Below are 19,250 nucleotides of genomic sequence, written 5' to 3'. Positions count from 1 at the left end.
CATGTTCCAGCCTGATGTTCTGGTGCCCATATTCCAGCCTGATGTTTCAGTGCCCAGGGTCCAGCCTGAATTTCTGGTGCCCAAAGTCCAGCCTGAAGTTCTGGTACCCACGGTCCAGCTTGAAGTTCAGTTGCCCATGGTCAATCCTGAAGTTCTGGTGCCCACAGTCCAGCCTGAAGTTTCAGTGCCCACGGTCCAGCCTGAAGTTCCGGTGCCCAAAGTCCAGCCTGAAGTTCCAGCACCCACAGTGCAGCCTGAAGTCCTGGCACCCACGGTCCAGCCTGTTTTCCAGCCTGCTGGGCCGGTGCCTGTTTCCCAGCCTGATGTGATGGTGCCTGTTTTCCAGCCTGCTGAGCCGGTGCCCATGTCCCAGCCTGATGTGATGGTGCCTGTTTCCCAGCCCGGTGTGCCAGTGCTTGTTACCCAGCCTGCTGGGCCGGTGCCTGTCACCCAGCCTGCTGAGCTAGTACCCGTTACCTCTGCCCGCTGCCCAGCATGATATGCCTTTGCCTGCTGCCCAGTGTGATATGCCCACTGTGCAGCTCGATGTGCCTCTGCCCACTGCCCAGCTTGATGCCATGGACTTTTTACAGCTGTGACTAGTTGGAGTGTCCAGAGGTTGCTCCTTCGAGGAGGGGTACTGTCAGGATAGATGAAAGGATAGTGGTGCGCTGTACAGGGAGATGTCTAGGCTACCCGGTGGGAAGCCCGCAGTAATTGATGCTAATAATTGCACTAATAGCGTGGTTGTCATATTTTAAATGAATATAAAACTAAACTTAGAGCGATTTAAAAGACCTAATATATCATCCAATAAAGTAAAATTAAATAGATTGAAAATATACCTATATCACAAAAAAAGATCAAAGTGATAAGAGGGTGACACCAAATAGTGATGCATCTAAGTGCTAAAGTGAATGTAGTGTGGCAATCATTTCATAATATAACACATAAATACAGATAAAACTTAGAAACAATAACATATATAGATAAATAAGTATATAAATAAAGATAGCAGTTTCAAATGTCCATATATAGAAAGTGCAAAGTGTAGCGATTATGTCCAGAATCGCATAAAGTGCAAGGCGTAGTGATTATATCCGAAATTGCATAAGGTGCGCTTATATCCAGAATCGCATGAAGTGCAAGTGCTTGTAAGCATAATTGGGAACAATAGTGCTGCTAGTGGTGGATAAACAAAATATAGTATAGCAGTGCTATAGTATAGTATAGCAGTGAAAAAGGTCTTCAAGGACCCTAAAGATATACCACTTATATGCTGTTACCTTACAGCAGTAAGGTAAGGAGACACCCATAAAAAAGATCGTATAGGACCACATGGGATACTTAGCATCACCAGCACTGCTATACTATATTTAGTTTATCCACCACTAGCAGCACTATTGTTCCCAATTCTGCTTTAACTCACAGTCGGTGAGTTAATTCACATAAGGGGGAGAGGAATCACATTTCACAGCGGTGTGGTGAAGGAAAGGCGGTTTGAGAGAGAAAAAAAAACACTGATCAATATTGCTTGTTAAAGTGAAATATGTTTTGGAGTCTCACGGACTTTTGCAACATTATATGAATATTGCATAGGCTCTGCAATACTCCCTGACGAGTTTTTAAATGTATAGTGTGAACTATCACTTATTCACTTTGTTATTTATTTTTATTTAATGTTTATTTACTATTAACAAGTGGCTGCTTGGTAGGTAAGGGTTCTTTTGCTGGGAGCGCAGTGGTAAATACACAGGTGAAAGGGCATTAGTGAGTGTATTATTGATTTGCAAGGTAGAGGATGGACCACATCCTGCAACCCTGGAACCTGGGTGCAATTTACATATTGGAGTGTCCTGGTTATCAAGGCTACAGTACACCTACATAATTCAGAAAGGACTCATACAAAGTTGGAGGTGACACCAATATTTTCTTAAAGTGTTTGTCCATCCAAAACCTTTTTTTTTATCATATAGGAAGTTAGAAAATATCTGCCATGACAACAAATAGAAAAAGCCAACATGAAATCTGGCCTTCTCCTAGATTCTGAAAAAAAAATATTTCAGTCTGTGTTGCAATATGACAGTAAGCAAGGGGAAATCTCCATACTGGGAGCCCTGAAAAGCAGTAAAACAAAAAGAAAAAAAAGCCTTCCCCATTCTAAGACTATAGGAAGAAAAGTTGATACACTTTAAGCTCATTTTGAGCCCTAAGGATGTATCTCAATGTTAATTCAGTAAATACTGCAGTAATACTAAAACAAAGATTATTTGAATCTGAGTTCTCTGTATTTCTATGCAAAACAACAAAACACAGCTCCCTAGAGGGTCAAGACAGTAGGAGTATATTTCCTGAATCTCGTGTTATATAACTTACTCTGCTTCCTTTCAAGGCAAATTATAAATGTGTATTAACTGTGCTATCTTTGATACCATTACAGCTATGCCATGTGGTAAATAATTTTTTTTCAGGCAGAACTAGATTAAAAATACCTAAGATTTGCAATGTTGCCAGCAGCACTTTAGAGATCTGAATACATGTTTAATTCCCTAAGAACTTATGGTAAAACTGAGGGAAAGGAAAAATTTATTTGTATTTTTTAGTAGCTCAAAGTAGTATTGCAATGAAATAATGTGCACTGATCTGCATTAAGGTATTTTTTTTTTTTTGAAAAATATGTTTATTAAGAGTTTCATAACAAACAACACTTATAACGACAGTGCTCACAGTATACAAGAGCCGTTCAATGACACAGAAATATACAGTGCAACATAATATTTCAGCATTTCACAGTAAAAAGGGTGCTCCGCTGGCAGCCCCAATGCCCTCGGCCAGTATAGACGATCCCCCAACTGGTTCCAGAAAAGAAAAGGACAGCTCCTAAGGGCACGAAGGGGGGAGGGGAGCAGAAATAGAACATAACAGAACAATTGTACCATTTCCCCCCCGCAGCCTGCATTAAGGTATTTTGATACATCAATTCTTCAAATTTTTGAATAAAAAGGTATTGTCTCTTCAAAAATGTAAGGTGGCATGGACAAGTTAGTCTGAGAGTAGTGATAAATTTACAGCATAGAAGGTCAGACCCCTCACACTCATCCATTTCTGTAACATTTACATGATCTGAACATGAAGGAATATTACAGTAATGAACTTGAACATGATAAGGTTTTTATTTCCCTATTGCAGCTTGGGCATGGGAAGCCTCATGGAGAGAAGTGAAGAAGAGGTTGAATATTGTTATCTTCATCATCTTCATGAATCATGAACAAGGAGGATTAGGAATGGGACCCTCCTTCCTACGTATGATGCAAATAGATTATGGTTGCAACACAAATAAGGAAGGCATAGTTGACTTGTTGGTGAAGATTCACACCCCAAAGATTAGACTGCTGTGTGTCACTTTGGTGTTGAATAAAGAAATTTAGAGAATTTCTAAAGACACTCGTTTTAACCAAAAGACGTTACCACCCATTCAAAAAAAAAAGAAATCTTAAAACTTGAAGCTCTGAAGAACAAGATTGGAGGGTTCTCTAAATGTTTTCTTCTGTCCACCTAAAGTTTATAAAGGGAAAACCTGGATTGCCACAATTTACTGCATACAACCAGGGGTGAAATAGATTTTTTTTAAACTTAATTTACCTCTAAGGCCGCGTACACACGCGCGGACTGTTCGCCCAACTTTGTCCGTCCAACAGTTTCGGCAAACAGTCCGCTCAAAATTAGCATGGACGGACATGGCCACACACGACGAACGAACAGTTTGCTGAAACCGTGCGCGATGACGTGAACGGCACGTACGACGGGACGAAAAATACGACGTCCTATACACTGCATTATAACTTTCGGCGTGTAAATCCTTTCTGAGCATGCGCGGAACTTAGTTTGACGAACAAGCCTACACACGGGCGGACTGTTCGCTGAAACAAGGTTTCAGCGGACAGTTTTACGGAATTTCCTAAAAACCTTGTTCGTCAAACTGTCCGCTGAAACTGTCCGCTGAAAGCCCACACACGAGCGGACTGTCCGCCCAAACACTGTTCAGCGGACAAAGTTGGCCGAACAGTCCGTGCGTGTGTACGCGGCCTTATCCCAATAATTGTCAGTAAGTAATCCCTTTATTACCAGTAACCAGTTTTCCATGTTTTTTTTCAGGTCATATCTTCTTCACTATTATTTTATGTTTGCAAATAGTAATAACTTGCAGTATATGCGCTCTGGTGTCCCGAAACAATTTCACTCAAGTTATCCCCATGCATTTCCATTGTTCAGTTGACATCCTTGTTTGAATACATTGTCAGCCACGTGAAAAGATATGCTAGCTTTGACCCTAGTAGGAAATACTAAAAAAAGCAATTTCAGTAAACCTGTAGAGAATACAGGGTTTAGGTTGCTTCACTGATCGCATGAGGAAAAAGTTCTGGACAGCCACACTCAAGTCGATGCCTTTATTTAAAAAAAAAAAAAAGGTAATAATCCAAGAAATACAAGCCACAGCACATAACGGAATACAGGAACTGGCGCTTTTCACACTTTCCTAGAGCAGCATCTCCCGCCCCTTTGCTTCACTGATCCTCAGGATTGGTCTGCTCTTCCCTTTAGAGTGCTCCCTCGCCACTCAAACCCACCACAGGTAGCCCCTGAAATATCTAAGCAACTAGCAGTTTTCAGAAAATTGCTACAGGGCCAACAAACTCTAATTTTATAATACTTTTTTATTTTTAGAACAATATTTTTTTTTGCTGAACAGTAACAGACAATGTACGGTTAAGCAGATTGAATATTATCATCTGAAAACTTGCAGAAAATAGTATGGAAATAGTAGCATAATGAAGATAGTATCATTCCATATTTGTAGCCAAAAGGCTGTACAGATGCCTGACTGGCAAATGAAAAACTAAAAAAAAAAAAATGAAAAACAATATTGCTATTCACTATTAACTCCACACCCAGGCATGACCATATTCATACACAGTATATGGAGCTATTGACTGTCAGCCAATCTACAGTAGTTTAAAACTGATAAATAAATCTGCCAGCACAGTACATTGTCAGGGCTGGGCTCAGCCCTTCCTTCTCTGAGCTGGCCACTCAGCTGTTGGTTAATTGCCAGCTCCTATCTCTCCAGAGTGACTCATCTGTTGATGATATCCTGCTGGCCAGTCTACCTACTTAAGCTGTCCAGCCCAGATGATCTTTGCCTTCGCCTTTATCAACATCACATCTCCTGCATTCCTGTTAAAGACTTGCTTGGCTGATATTCCTTCTGGCTCCAGATCCTGCTTGCTGTTCCACTACGCTGATTCCTGGCTCCCCGACTTTTTGGCTTGTCTTCCTATCGATTCCAGTTACTGAACTTTGGCTATGTTTTGACTACGTTTGTTCTATTTACTTTTATTAAACAAGTGTGATTTAACTGTACTTCTGTCGAGGTTTGATTCATGGTTTCTGACAGTAGGCAAAGACCATGAATTCAGAAGATGCAGTCAATCCACTTGTTGGTAATATTTTATCCAGATTAGATGAGCAGGATCACTGCATGGATAAGTTTGCCATGGAGTTACAGACGCTCCCGAGTCACACGGCTCACCTGGAATCTCCCACTGTGGCTGCTCCAGTACAACCTGGCCGTCCCTGCTGCTGCTCCAGTCTCTGTGCAGGCACCTGCCTCGCGTATTACCTCTATAAGAGGTATGTCTGGTCCCGCTCCGCTTCCCCATCGATTTGGGGGCAATCCAGTCCAATGCAGTTTTTCAACCAGGCTAAGATATACTGTTGCCGATTACGCCATTGAATTTCAATGCAATGCAACTAGCGGGGCCTTTTTTACTAGTGCAGAGAATGCATTAAGGTAAAAAAAAGTCTAGCCTTTAAAACCACTTTATTAATCCTGCATTCACTCCCACCCATTTACAGTATGTATTTTCAATAACCATCAAAAATGGACATCCAGGTTTACCTTAACCTGATAATTTGTACACATAAAAATAAAAATATTTTGGGGTGCTTATTTCAGAATATTGCAAATTGATCAAGCATTGCTGCCCGGCTGTGGGGAGAATTCAGAATTCCAAAAATATTGTTGTGCATCACTAAGGCTAAATTCACACTTATGCAGGTGGTTGTGGGTACCAGAATTGAGCCTGTTCCCGCACCTGCAACCACCCACAGCAAAAAAGTGTTGCTCTTTTACAAAGTTTTGGGCTGCCATCCATTCATGGCACTCACGTGCATCTATACACACAGTTTGCTGGTGCGGGAAATCTCTTGGGGCAAAAGTGCCATGTGACTTCCTGTAGACATAGTTTTAAAAAGGTGCAAGGACCTTTGACCTGTGTTTCCCACAGGTACAGAAGCCCATTTAAGTGAATGGGCTGTTGTACCCATGCAAACGTGGGCCACAGGAACACATGGATGTGAACAAGCCAGAACAAGGAAGAAGTCCTAGTTCCATTTCATAGATCTTTAGTTAGACCTCTTGTACAAAATTTGTATCAATTCAATAAAGGTAAAGATCACTTGGAATACAGAAGGTCAAAACAAAATGACACCTACAAGAGTGGGTGACACGCAAGAAAATTAGGCAATCCAACAGAGTCTCTCAAAACGCAAGTTTGGCAGAACAAAATCTATCATGTTCAGGATATTCTCAAACAGTTTTATGGTAAGGTAAGGTAAAAATCCTTCTGTATCACAGGATGCCTCTCTCACACCCTTTATACTTTGATGAGCCTGATCTCAAATCAGCGCTGTTCATGAGAGTAGTGGCTGTCTCTGCTCTCTCCTTCCTCAAAGGACAGATTGAGAGCAGCGGGAGTCAATGGCTGAAAGACCTGAGGGATAAAACAAATCAGGACAGACTGCATTAAGGGTGTAAATTAGGTTCAAGGTAAATTAAGTTCAAGGGGGCAATATTTTCAATATGAAGGCAAGATCAAAAACATGGAGACATGTCAAACTAGCAGGAAGTTCAAAATTAGCTGTAGAAGGTACTTTTTACCAAAAGAGTAGATGATACTTGGATCAGACATCCAGCAGAGATGGTGAATCAGTTAAAAGTATGTAAATATATACTGTGTATATAAAACATGTTAAGGACAAACACATACCTTTAAAAAAAAATGTTATAAAAGTTTCTATAAAATAAAAAGATTCTTTGCAAGGTAAAGCTGCTAGCTCAGACAGTAGCCTGACAGGGGTTATAGTTAAAGGAAAGAAACCTTGTGGGTGAGAGTAGAGAGGAATTTCTCTAAAGGGTTGATAAAGTGGCTTCTCAAGTGCAGAGAACCAGAATTAGATCCTACAGAGTCACAGGAAAATATACAGGGGAACCACATGGAAGCCCCTCTGCTCAAAGGTCTTAAACAAAGAGTCAGAAGCCATCAGTCTTTCAAACAGAATGTACAGAGCACAGCCTTGAGCTTTGATGGAGCTGACAACCAAATGCTGGTCCAGACCCAAATGATAGACCTTTCAGGAAGTAGACCTCCTGCCTCTGTCACTTAGAACCTGGGTTTCAATAGCCATATTATTAGGCCAGTGCCATCGTGGGATGGCCTACAATGTGTGATAGAAGCCATACCAGATCAGTGTATCATATCTGTCTGGGCCAATCCAAAGCAAATGTGGATCACCAGAATGCCCTCTATCTTGATCCTGCAGAGCAGAAAAGAAAGAAGTTTCAGTAGAGAAAAGGCATTGATCAGAGTATGCTGATCCCATGGAGTCACCGGATCATCCACTGCTTCCACCAGTGGATTTTTGTACCTGAATACAAACTTGTTCAAATTGGGGGTTCAACCTGGTGGCCAAGAGGTCCAAATCCAGTGCCCCCCCCCCCCCCACCGGTGAAGGTGCTAGAACAACTCCTGATATAGAGAACAATTTCCCAGGTTTAGACACTGCAGGCTGAGGAAATCTTCCTGCCAATTGTCTGTCCAGAATGTGCACAGCTAACAAGGCTGAAATGTACATTTCTGCTCAGGACAGGACCTTTTCTATTCACTGTGCTGCCTCAAGACTCAAGATTCTCACTAATGGTTGATCTATGCCATCCCTGTGGCATTGTCTGACTGAATCCGGGTTAACTGGTCCAACACTGAAGAGTCAGCCGTACTGCCCAAAGCAGCAAAAAGTTTATCAGGAAATTAGATTAAGTCAAAGAACAAGTTGCTTGTGTTAAGCAAGCTCAGATTCCTGAGCATTCAGTCCAGGGATATAGACTTTTCAAATTATCTAGGACTGATTAGTCCCATTAAGAGAGAACCTTGCATTGCAGAGATCTTGAGTGAACTGGACAAAAGCAACTGCCTTGAAGGAGGCTACAACCAGTACTGAGAACCGTATACAAACGTGGAGAATCAGGCGGCTTTAGGACTGATATACCAAATCATAATGCAAGAAAATCTTAAGCTTCTTCTGAAGAATAGACACTCTTGGCTAAAATGTATCCATGAACAGTCCCAGATACTCCAAATGATAAGACAGTTCAAGCAATGTTTTTAGGATCCACCCAAACTTCTGTAACGTGTCGACAATCAGAGATCTACTCCCTAAAAAAGCCCTCACCGGCTTTTTCCTCAACATAAAATCATCTAAGTATCTTAAAATGGGGATGCCACAAGAGTGCAACAGGGCCAATACTGGAGCTAGCAAGTCAGCGAACATCCAAGGTAGTAAAAATGGCAGGGCCCTACAGAAATTCTCACAAAACTTTGGTGGACCAGAAAGATTGGTACGTTTAAGGTTTTGCAATTGATTGAAGAGAACATTTTTTGAAGAAAATCACAGGTTAGTCTTTAAACAACAGAGCAGAAGAAAAGATGTCCATCCTCCTAGAACACTAGCAACGTAGGCATGCCGATAGTGGGAGGAGTTATTCACTGGGTTGGCCTACAGTTTATCAGCGTCAAATCTTCCTGTAGGTAACAAGGTTAAAGTGGTTGTAAACCCTTATAGACCACTTTAACCTATAGGTAAGCCTAGATTAAGGCTTACTTGCAGGTACTTGAAATATCACCTAGACCTACATGGCCTAAGAGATATTTGCAAATTGCCATACGGTGATTTCTTCTGTGAATATGCCAGAGTTAGAAAGGGCACGCTCTGCCATTTCTAGCTTGGGTCATGCCTCGAGTGGCGGCTCCCACGTGCATGAGCGGGAGTGACGTCACGTGTCTCCGGCCAGTCACAGAGCCGGAGTTCGCGGCCCCGGAAGGAAGAGGGGTGAAGAATGGACGCTCGCTGCTACTGAGGAATACAGGGACATGGCAGGCTTCTCCTGCAGGTAAGTGTCACATAATGGGCTACTATGCGATGCATAGGAAGTAAAACCCATAAGGGTTTACTTCCTCTTTAAAGAACTCATGTTCCTCAATGGATGAGAAAGAAAACCATATGAATAAAAGCGGACCATTGTAATTGCCCCTGGCATTGTAACATGATTTATCCCAACCCCTTTAAATGCAACTTTTGCTGGACATCTAGGTCTGGTAAAAGAAGTGGAAAAATAGAGGATATATTGACAGGATCAACAGGTAAAAAAACTTTTTTTTGTGGGGGAGGGGTCTGTTGTAAGCTGTTATTATTAACAGCCTGCAACATATTTGTATTTTGCATATATTATTTTGCACATCGTTTTTCTCTAACTGTTTTAAAAACAGTTAATTCAAAAAGAATGCACTGATAAAAATCTATTCAAGGATAGTCTTTCAAATAAACATTGATTATACTATTTTTAAAACAATCAGGTGTGAAGGGTGAACAACTACATACAAAAAGCATAAAAAAAGCACACAATGTAGAAGGAACTGTTTGTGTTTAACAAAAATATACACTATACAGAGATATAGAATTATATCTTAAGAAAAATAAATCTTCTCCATAAATGTGCCACTCTGTTTCCACAGCAACAGATAAATACTGTAGAGACATGGATGTGTCACTTGCCCATCCCAAGTATTCCTTAGTCAAGGCTTTCAATTACTCATTGACAAAACATTCACAAATAAATGTTTTTAGTGTTGACAGGTACAAAGACTGCAGTGGCAATGGATTTACTGAAAATAAAAACCAAAATGTAGACCTGAAGAAAATGTGTCATCAATATTTCAAGTGCATACACAATCCAGCAGTAAACAATACAACGAAGGAGGAGGATAGGGAATCAATCTCACCACACTAATGCTTTTAGGAATTTAAAATGGAGATGTCTAAAGCATGTGTTCAAGCCCTGGTACCTCCATGCTTGCTGCATGTTACTATGGAAGTACTGAACGGTAAGGTTAGGTGTAAGAGCAACTAGGGTTCTGGGAAAAGATAAACATTAGAGAAAAAGCTGTGAGTTGTCAACAGGTTTTATTTTCCGAATTTTGCCTCTGTAACTTGCTCTGTGTTACCTATTTAGAGCATCTCTGTAAGGGACATCTATCCATCCCAAAAGCTGCTAATACTCTTATGGTATTGTGCAGATGGTATGGCTTCCATATGGGTCTGAGGCTAAAGCAGACCTTCATCCCCTTTCTTAAAGTGATTGCAAAGCTTCAAATAATTTTTTTCAAATAACAAAAATGTCATACTTATCTCTCCTTTGCACAGAGAGACCCGAACATGACTTCTGGGGTCCTCCTTGACTCTCATGGCTCCTCCCCGCATCATATAACCCCCTAGGAGAAGCGCTCTCCCAGGGGATTACCTTGCGGCACGCTCCCAAGTCCAGAATTTGGCGTCAAAATGCATAGAATGCATTAAGGTGAAAAAACAGGAGGGTTTACAACCACTTTAAGATCCTCTCTCTCTCCCTCACAAAAAAACTGTTTATTTTAAAGAAAATACCTGTTTTTGTTTCCTCAATTCTTGCCCAGATAAGGTCTCCTTCTGTGACATTTCTGCACATCCTACAAACTGCCTCCTTGGATATCTACATCCCACATTTTTCTAGGATGCAGCATGCAGGATTTCACATGTTAGGATTATTAAGTTCTAGGGATATAAAATGTAATATTGAATAGTTTTGGTGGAGTTCCTCTTTAATGGTATGAAAGATGAGGTTAAAGTGTAAGTATAGTTATAAACTCCCTTTCAGCTATATGTGTCATCCTCATCAGAGCTAGCAATAAAATCATACCTCAAATGTAGACACACTACCCCCCTGCTCCTGTCCAGAGTGCCTGGTACCAGTGTATTTAAGAGAGGGTGCAGTGAATTGTGAGGTACCACTATAAGGAGTCCCAGGCTGGCAGTTTGGTAGGTTCTACTTACAAATTTCTTTGATTCAGCTACCATGTGATCTGGCTTAATGTACATTAAAATATATGAACCACTTTGCCCAAGTTCCCAGATAGCAAACAATTGTGCTGCAAGTTTGAAAATGACTTGATAAGCTTTTGCTAGACTTGCCAGGCTTCGCAAGTTTGTTTCACAATTGCAGAACGTTCGTATTGCATGATTCCAGATCAACTTTCTTCACAAACATGCTGCAAGTCTGCTGAAAGTTCTGGTTCAGTTATGTTGTGCAATAGTCATCCCACCACAGGGGTCACTGTGGCTGAATTTTCATGCTGTAAACTTGCAGAGCTCTTGACGTAGACTCACCCCTGCAACTTTGCTCTTGTTAGAGACTTGCTACGCAAATTTGCTACAAATTGGAAAAGCGTGAACTAAAACTTGTGCTTCAAGTGCTCTGCAAGTGTACAACTTGCCAGTGAAAATGTGCTGCAAGTTAACAGACTTACAATTCAACAAATGTGTGGCAAGTTATCTTTGCTAACTTGGTTTAAGTGACTTCAGTAAATGACGCATGTCTGACATTTTCAACTGTGTTAGGCAACCCTTTACTTGGGGCAAAATATACACATCTTACTAGTGGTTGGGCCAGAAAGACAGGGCAAAAAAGAGGAACAATTATAAATAAGTATATTTAAGTATACTGTATATGACACTTTAAACAAATAGCAGATATTGTATGTGCTTCTTTTGAATTAGGTCTCCAATTCATATAGGCCAATGCAGTTGCTGTCAGTTAGCACACACATTAGTACAACAACTCCATTCACAATCCATTTAATATCCTAGTCAGTTAATTCTTGCACTACAGAATTGTTGCTAAACATGCAAAGAATTATACAAAAGAGTTTCTTACATCCCACAATCCAAATACAGCTCATAAGCAGCCAATATGGTAGTGCCAACATTAGATTGTTGGATGGTGGAGAGTAGTATGACCTTGTTGATATGTTATCAGCATAAAAAAAAAACTTCCACATAGCAGAGACATACCGTGTTATTTGGATGATAGTTTAGATGTAATCCACTGTCACACAGGGGGGATGATGTACCACTGCTTTGGTCACTAGGCGCACCTGTTAAAAAAATATATGAATATAAATGTATTTGTTTTTTTGCCACTTTAGAGCCTGTTGCAGTGGTTATTTACAAAAGTCCAAGTTCTATCAACATTTTTTTTACTAAAGCGTTAAAATGTATGTCAAATTTTAATTCCTGACTGTTTTTGGTGAGATTTTTCTGTCTGACATGGAAGTGAGGGGAAATCTCTTCTGTTGGGACAAATACAGCTTTTAAAATAAATTTGCTTATTTTCACCTGGACTTAGAAAGTAGTTTTACACTCCAATCTTACCGCCGGACTCGCATTTCGGCAGACAATCCGGCAGTGTGTGTGCCAGTCCGCCGTACTTTTGAAATGAGCGGACTTTTCCCGCCCGGAGTAAAGTCCGCACATTTCGAGCGGGTCTCCAGGTAGGCGGGGCCCGCGAAGGATACGTCGCTGGCCCTGCCGCCTGGTATGGACTTAAAGGGGAACCCCAACGCCGAAAAAAAACGGCATGGGGGTCCCCCAGGTCCACATCAGACCCTTGTCCGAGCACGCTACCCGGCCGGCCAGGAAAGGGGGGCGAGCGAGCGCCCCCCCCCTCCTGAGCCATACCAGGCCGCGTGCCCTCAACATGGGGGGTGCCATGGGGAAGGGGGGGCCACGCGGCCCCCCCACCTCAAAGCACCTTGTCCCCATGTTGAGGAGGACAAGGGCCTCTTCCCGACAACCCTGGTCGTTGGTTGTCGGGGTCTGCGGGCAGGGGGCTTATCAGAATCCGGGAGCCCCCTTTAATAAAGGGGCCCCCGGATACCGGCCCTCCACCCTATGTGAATGAGTATGGGGTACAATGTACCCCTACCCATTCACCTGTAAAATAAAGTACAAAAAAAACACAACACACAAGGGTTAAAATAGTTTATTGCACAGCTCCGGGGGTCTTCCGTCTTCGGGGGTCTTCTCGCCGGACTCCTCCGCTATCTTCTTGTAGCTCTTTTACTAGCGGAGGCTTTCTTCCTCGCCGCTGCCCTTCTTCCGACTTCGGGGGTCTTGTCCCCCTCTTCGGTTCTTCTGCCGGGCCACCGCGCCTTCTTCTAGCTCTTTTACAGGCGGTGGCCTGGTCTTCTGCCACCGCTGCCGCCTTCCGTTCTTCTGTCCTTCTCTTCTTCTTCTTTTTCTTCTTCTTCAGATGTTGCCTCGCCGAGTCCTCCGCTCACAATGACGGGGACCGGGCACGCGGCGACTTATATAGGGACAAGGGGCGGGGTCTTCGGTTGATGTCACATGGGTTGATGTCACATGGTGACCCCGCCCCCTTACGATGCCACAGTCCCGTAGGATGCTGGGACTGTCGCCATGTGACATCAACCCACGTGACATCAACCCATGTGACACCAACCGAAGACCCCGACCCTTGTCCCTATATAAGTCGCCACGTGCCCGCTCCCCGTCATTGTGAGCAGAGGACTCGGCGAGGCAACATCTGAAGAAGAAGAAGAAGAAGAAGAGGAAGAAGAAGAAGAAGAGAAGGACAGAAGAACGGAAGGCGGCGGCAGCGGCGGCGGCAGAAGACCGGGCCACCGCCTGTAAAAGAGCTAGAAGAAGGCGCGGTGACCCGGCAGAAGAACCGAAGAGGGGGACAAGACCCCCGAAGTCGGAAGAAGGGCGGCGGCGAGGAAGAAAGCCGGGCTCCTCCGCTAGTAAAAGAGCTACAAGAAGATAGCGGAGGAGTCCGGCGAGAAGACCCCCGAAGACGGAAGACCCCCGGAGCTGTGCAATAAACTATTTTCACCCTTGTGTGTTGTGTTTTTTTTGTACTTTATTTTACAGGTGAATGGGTAGGGGTACATTGTACCCCATACTCATTCACATAGGGCGGGGGGCCGGTATCCGGGGGCCCCTTTATTAAAGGGGGCTCCCGGATTCCGATAAGCCCCCCGCCCGCAGACCCCAACAACCAACGGCCAGGGTTGTCGGGAAGAGGCCCTTGTCCTCATCAACATGGGGACAAGGTGCTTTGAGGTGGGGGGGCCGCGTGGCCCCCCTTCCCCATGGCACCCCCCATGTTGAGGGCACGCGGCCTGGTACGGCTCAGGAGGGGGGGGTGCTCGCTCGCCCCCCCTTTCCTGGCCGGCCGGGTAGCGTGCTCGGACAAGGGTCTGACGTGGACCTGGGGGGACCCCCACGCCGTTTTTTTCCGGCGTTGGGGTTCCCCTTTAAGTCCATACCAGGCGGCAGGGCCAGCGACGTATCCTTCGCGGGCCCCGCCTACCTGGAGACGTGCTCGAAATGAGCAGACTTTCCTCCGCGTGTGTGGGCGAGTCCGTTCATTTCAAAAGTAGGGCGGATAGTACGGCGGACTTAGTTCGCCGTATTAGTCTGCTGAAAAAGTGCCGTGTGTAGGCAAGTAGCCCGTTCGGAAAGTCCGACGGACAGTCTGGTGGTCCACCAGACTAAGTACGTCGGACAGACGGCTACGTGTGTACGTGGCTTTAGATAAACTTTACTAATTCCCTTGCGTGTATGTTCTCAGAACATGACCTATACTAGCATCAAATGAATAAATCAGATTTTATATTCTAATGCCGCGTACACACGGCCGGACTTTTTGACAGCAAAGATCGGACGGAACAAATCCGGCGGACAATTCGATCTTGTGTGGGCTCCATCAGATCTTTGCTGTCTGAAAATCTTACGGACTTTAGAAATAGAACATGTTTCAAATTTTTTCACTGGAACTCCACTGGACCCAGTACCTATTGAGAAATACATTTGTGTGTATGCTAGTCTGGCAGACAAAAACCGACGCTAGGGCAGCTATTGGCTACTAGCTATGAACTTCTTTATTCTAGTCTGGTCGTACGTCATCACGTTTGAATCCGTCTGACTTTGGTGTGATTATGTGTGGCCAAGTCCGTTCATTCAGAAAGTCCTTCGGAACTCTGCCAAAAGTCCATTGGAAAGACCGTCGGACCTAGTCTGTCGAAAAGTCCACTCGTGCGTACGCTTCTTCTTGACTGTATTAATTAGTCCGTTTGTTATTTAAATTGTTCTACTGCAATATGAAAAAATAGCGGGTCTCTATAAGAAGTTCCGTTCACTGATGTTAGCCAGTAAAAAGTGAATTCTGATTGGCTGCTGTGCTCTAGTGCACTTAAGAATTTAAATTTGAAGCATGTCAATATCCAAAACAATATTCTCTCATAGACGCTATAGATTGTGAGGGAAATCGCCTTATATGTAGTGGTCACTATAATATCTGCCCCATTGGAATACTGTATATCCCCTCACCTCCTATTCTAGCGATGCCAAAATTGTTGGATTTTTCCCATCATTTTCTGTTCTGGTGACAATGCCATGGGAATGCAAATAGCAATAACAACTTGACAGAAGTTCCATCCCTTCCATACTCTATATAAAACAAAATACATTTTTTTTTGGCTAGATATACGCTTTAAGGATTAGCACTCTTCATTGATTAATGTTTTATTTTTTCAATTCTTTCAGAAAAAAGTAGGGGTCCATGTTGATAGGCTTTTGTTCATATCAAACAGGTTTTGTGTTAACATACACTATTTCACCAAAAATATTGGAATGCCTGCACCTCAACCCGATAGAGCACCTTTGGGATGAATTAGAGTGGAGACTGGGAGCCATGCCTTCTCGTCTATATCAGTGCCTGACCTCACAAATCCACTTCTGGGGGAATGGTGAAACATTCCCATAGACACACTCCTAAACCTTGTGGACTGGCTTCCCAGAAGAGTTGAAGCTGTTATAGCTGCAAAAGGTAAGCCAACTCAATATTGAACCCTATGGACTAAAACTGGGATGCCATTAAAGTTCATGTGCGTGCAAAGGCACATACTTTTGGTAATATAGCGTACATGTCTATGTGAATGCAAAACCCACTTAAAGCAGGTCAATTGCAGGTCAGGAAGCCAATTGCGGGTCATATGTACATACCAATGAATTTTAAATGATCTCAGAAGTGGCTCAAACTGATGTCATAGACACAAATCCTAAATGTTACAGTTTGTTTTTGGTAACAGATACTTCATGTATTTCTTTGCTGTAGTCATGCTACATTGGAAAAAAAATATGGCATATAAAGATTACCAGACTACATCTGACCTCATGACCAAAGTTTGTGAAGACTGGCTGAGTTTTAATGTTTATGGATTGGCACCACTGTCCACCCCTCAAAGAACTTAGGAAACTATATTTCGTTAACATACATGTAAAGATCTGTAACTTAGGAGATCAGTATACCTCCACCCTGACCTTGATTCTGATCTGCAGACTTGACTCTCAGGTGAATCTAAATCTATAAAGATTGCACACATAGGGGGTTATTTACAAAAGGCAAATCCACTTTGCACTACAAGTGCACTGAAAGTGCACTACAAGTGCACTGAAAGCGCACTTGGAAGTTCAGTCACTGTAGATCTAAGGGGGACATGCAAGGAAAATAAAAAAAACATTATTTTAGCTTGCACATGAGTGGATAATAAAATCAGCAGAGCTTCACGTCATTTCAGATCTTTCCCTCAGATCTACAGCGACTGCACTTCCAAGTGCACTTGTAGTACAAAGTGGATTTGCGTTTCGTAAATAAGCCCCATAGTCACCTTGAATGGCTTAATCATGATCCTGAACCTCAGTCGTCTGTATGCCATATACATCATCTTAGACTTGTGGGTTTTTCTATAGGTTGCAAGGAAATGTATTGTTGGTTAAACCTTGAGGTGGCTAAACTAAAAAAATTCCAGACAGCTCCTTCAAACTCCTTCAGATACACTACTCTACTGCAATATGCTAGACCTCTCAGAATGTCAACCTGTACTTAAGTGCTTTAAAAGCAAAACACATATATATATATATATATATATATATATATATATATATATATATATATATTTGTACTTACCGTATAATCTGTTTTTAGCAGTTTATTAACGGACAGAGGGCTCAGGGATGATTGGGCTGTACTGCCACTTATAAGATGGATTGGACACTGTCAACAAAAAAAAACAGCGACCAGCCTGGTATAATCCCTCCCACTCCCAGCATGCCTCACTTTGTTGGAATAAGATTACAAGACACAGAGGGCTAGGATCTGCTTCCCTTAATGAACTCCAAGAAATGTATTTTACAGTAAATACAAAAATCCTATTGTATTTCTATGTCATTAAGGGACACACTATATAAAGACAGCTGGGCAGCCCAAAGTCCAACTAAGATATAAGCAGCAGTAGAGTATATCAAAAAGCCAAGCAGAAACTACAGGACGTTTTAGGTACCAATACATAACAACATTTCATAAATATAATCAAGTTTATTATGTCTATTAAAATTATACATTTAATAGTTACTATTGCAGTTATCTTGCAGTAAATATGTATATCATTACCCAAATATCCCAAATAAATGTTATATATTATAATGAATATAAACAACATAATATGCTCTGTTCTTGTAAAGAAAGTTTGAACGTGTTTCTTAAGACAGCACCCCTTTCTTTAGGAAAAGTTGGGGGAATGTATTTCTCCAATGTGTTCATACATACAATGGTATAAACTAATAGAGAAGACATCTCTGGTGATAGACAGTCCCAGACACCTCTGAACTGAATAGGGCAGGTGGGGGGGGGGGGGTGGGCAGACACATGGGGAGGGTGTAGTTGGAGACAAACAGGTTTGAATTGGCACAAACCCCACTATAGAGTACTGTATATATCAAATACAGGTATGGTCAAATGTAAATTTCATTCCTCCATTTAAAACTTATAATTTTTATATGTTGTATTACTGGGGGGCTCATTGTAAAGTTTATAAATTCACCTGATTTTCGGCCATCCATAGGTATCCATTTTAAAAGAGTCTATGAGTTGAGTCTATAATATTCCACCTTAAGGCAATTACATACCTTCTAAGTTCAATTGTATCATGTCACAGACCATTACTGTACATGATGACATCCAATAGGCAGTGTGCAATAACCAGGAGGGTTCACTCCCTGTTTATATCCCTCTCTAACTGATTGGGGCCCCTCCTATTTCCAGAATTTTGCAGCAAAAATGGCGCTGCATGACTTCTTCATCACGCGATCATGCGCAATGTTGTCATGAAGCAGTGATGAATTGTGTCATGACATCATGATGCATGCACTGTAACAAAATCAAGAAAACACTCATTACAGCACCATTAAATTGCAGCCAGCTAGGCAGGGAAGCAACAGTCAAATGGTCACCTCTAAAAGGCTCCACCAAAATACCAGGCATAATGATGTGGTTGCTGTTTAAGTGGGATCATATGACTGCTGATCAAATGGATATCCCCCATGTACACACACACACACACACACACACACACACACACACACACACACACACACACACACACATATATATATATATATATATATATATATACATACATATATACACACTGAGCGTGGCATTTCCAACAACGGAGCTACCGCGCGTGTAGGCTCCCGTGCGCATGCGCGGGAGTGACGTAATCGCGGCTCCGCCGAATGGCAGCGGTGGAGCTGCGAGACCCCACCGAAAAGATGGATGCGCCGGACTACAGGGGACAGCGGTGACATCGCTGGCTCCTGTGTCAGGTAAGTGACACATAATGGGCTACTATGCGATGCATAGTAGTCCATTATGCTTTGCCTTTGCAGGGAATGAAAGAGGAAGTAAACCCATCAGGTACGAACATGTTGCTGTGTAAATGCTATGTTGTGTGGAGTGTGTATGTGTGTTCACATGGAGAAATACAGTATATTCATGTAATGTTGGAGACTATATACCTGCTATGATTTACATTACAGATAAAAGCCCCCTTAACTTTTCCTAAAGAGAGTGCTGTCCTGAGAAATGCATTGAAATATTATACCCTAGCTTGCTTCTTCAC

The 19,250-nt window shown here is 42.5% G+C and overlaps 1 protein-coding gene across 3 annotated transcripts in view; it reads right to left on the bottom strand.

Moving 5' to 3' along the window:
* The window catches only part of SNTG1 (syntrophin gamma 1), a 923,961-nt gene that overhangs the window by 99,176 nt on the left and 805,535 nt on the right, over window positions 1-19,250 (bottom strand). For all 3 annotated transcript variants that reach the window (XM_077492670.1, XM_077492672.1, XM_077492671.1), the window contains one exon: window positions 12,277-12,359. In XM_077492670.1, the coding sequence (XP_077348796.1) occupies window positions 12,277-12,359 (83 nt within the window). The remainder of the gene's footprint in view (window positions 1-12,276; window positions 12,360-19,250) is intronic.

The sequence above is a fragment of the Lithobates pipiens genome, unplaced genomic scaffold (genome assembly GCF_037356315.1).
Source record: "Lithobates pipiens isolate NorthernLeopardFrog02 unplaced genomic scaffold, aLitPip1_a1.2 Scaffold_19, whole genome shotgun sequence".
NCBI lineage: Eukaryota > Metazoa > Chordata > Amphibia > Anura > Ranidae > Lithobates > Lithobates pipiens.
Note: the sequence above shows the minus strand (reverse complement) of the source record. Positions and strands in the feature narration are given on the sequence as shown.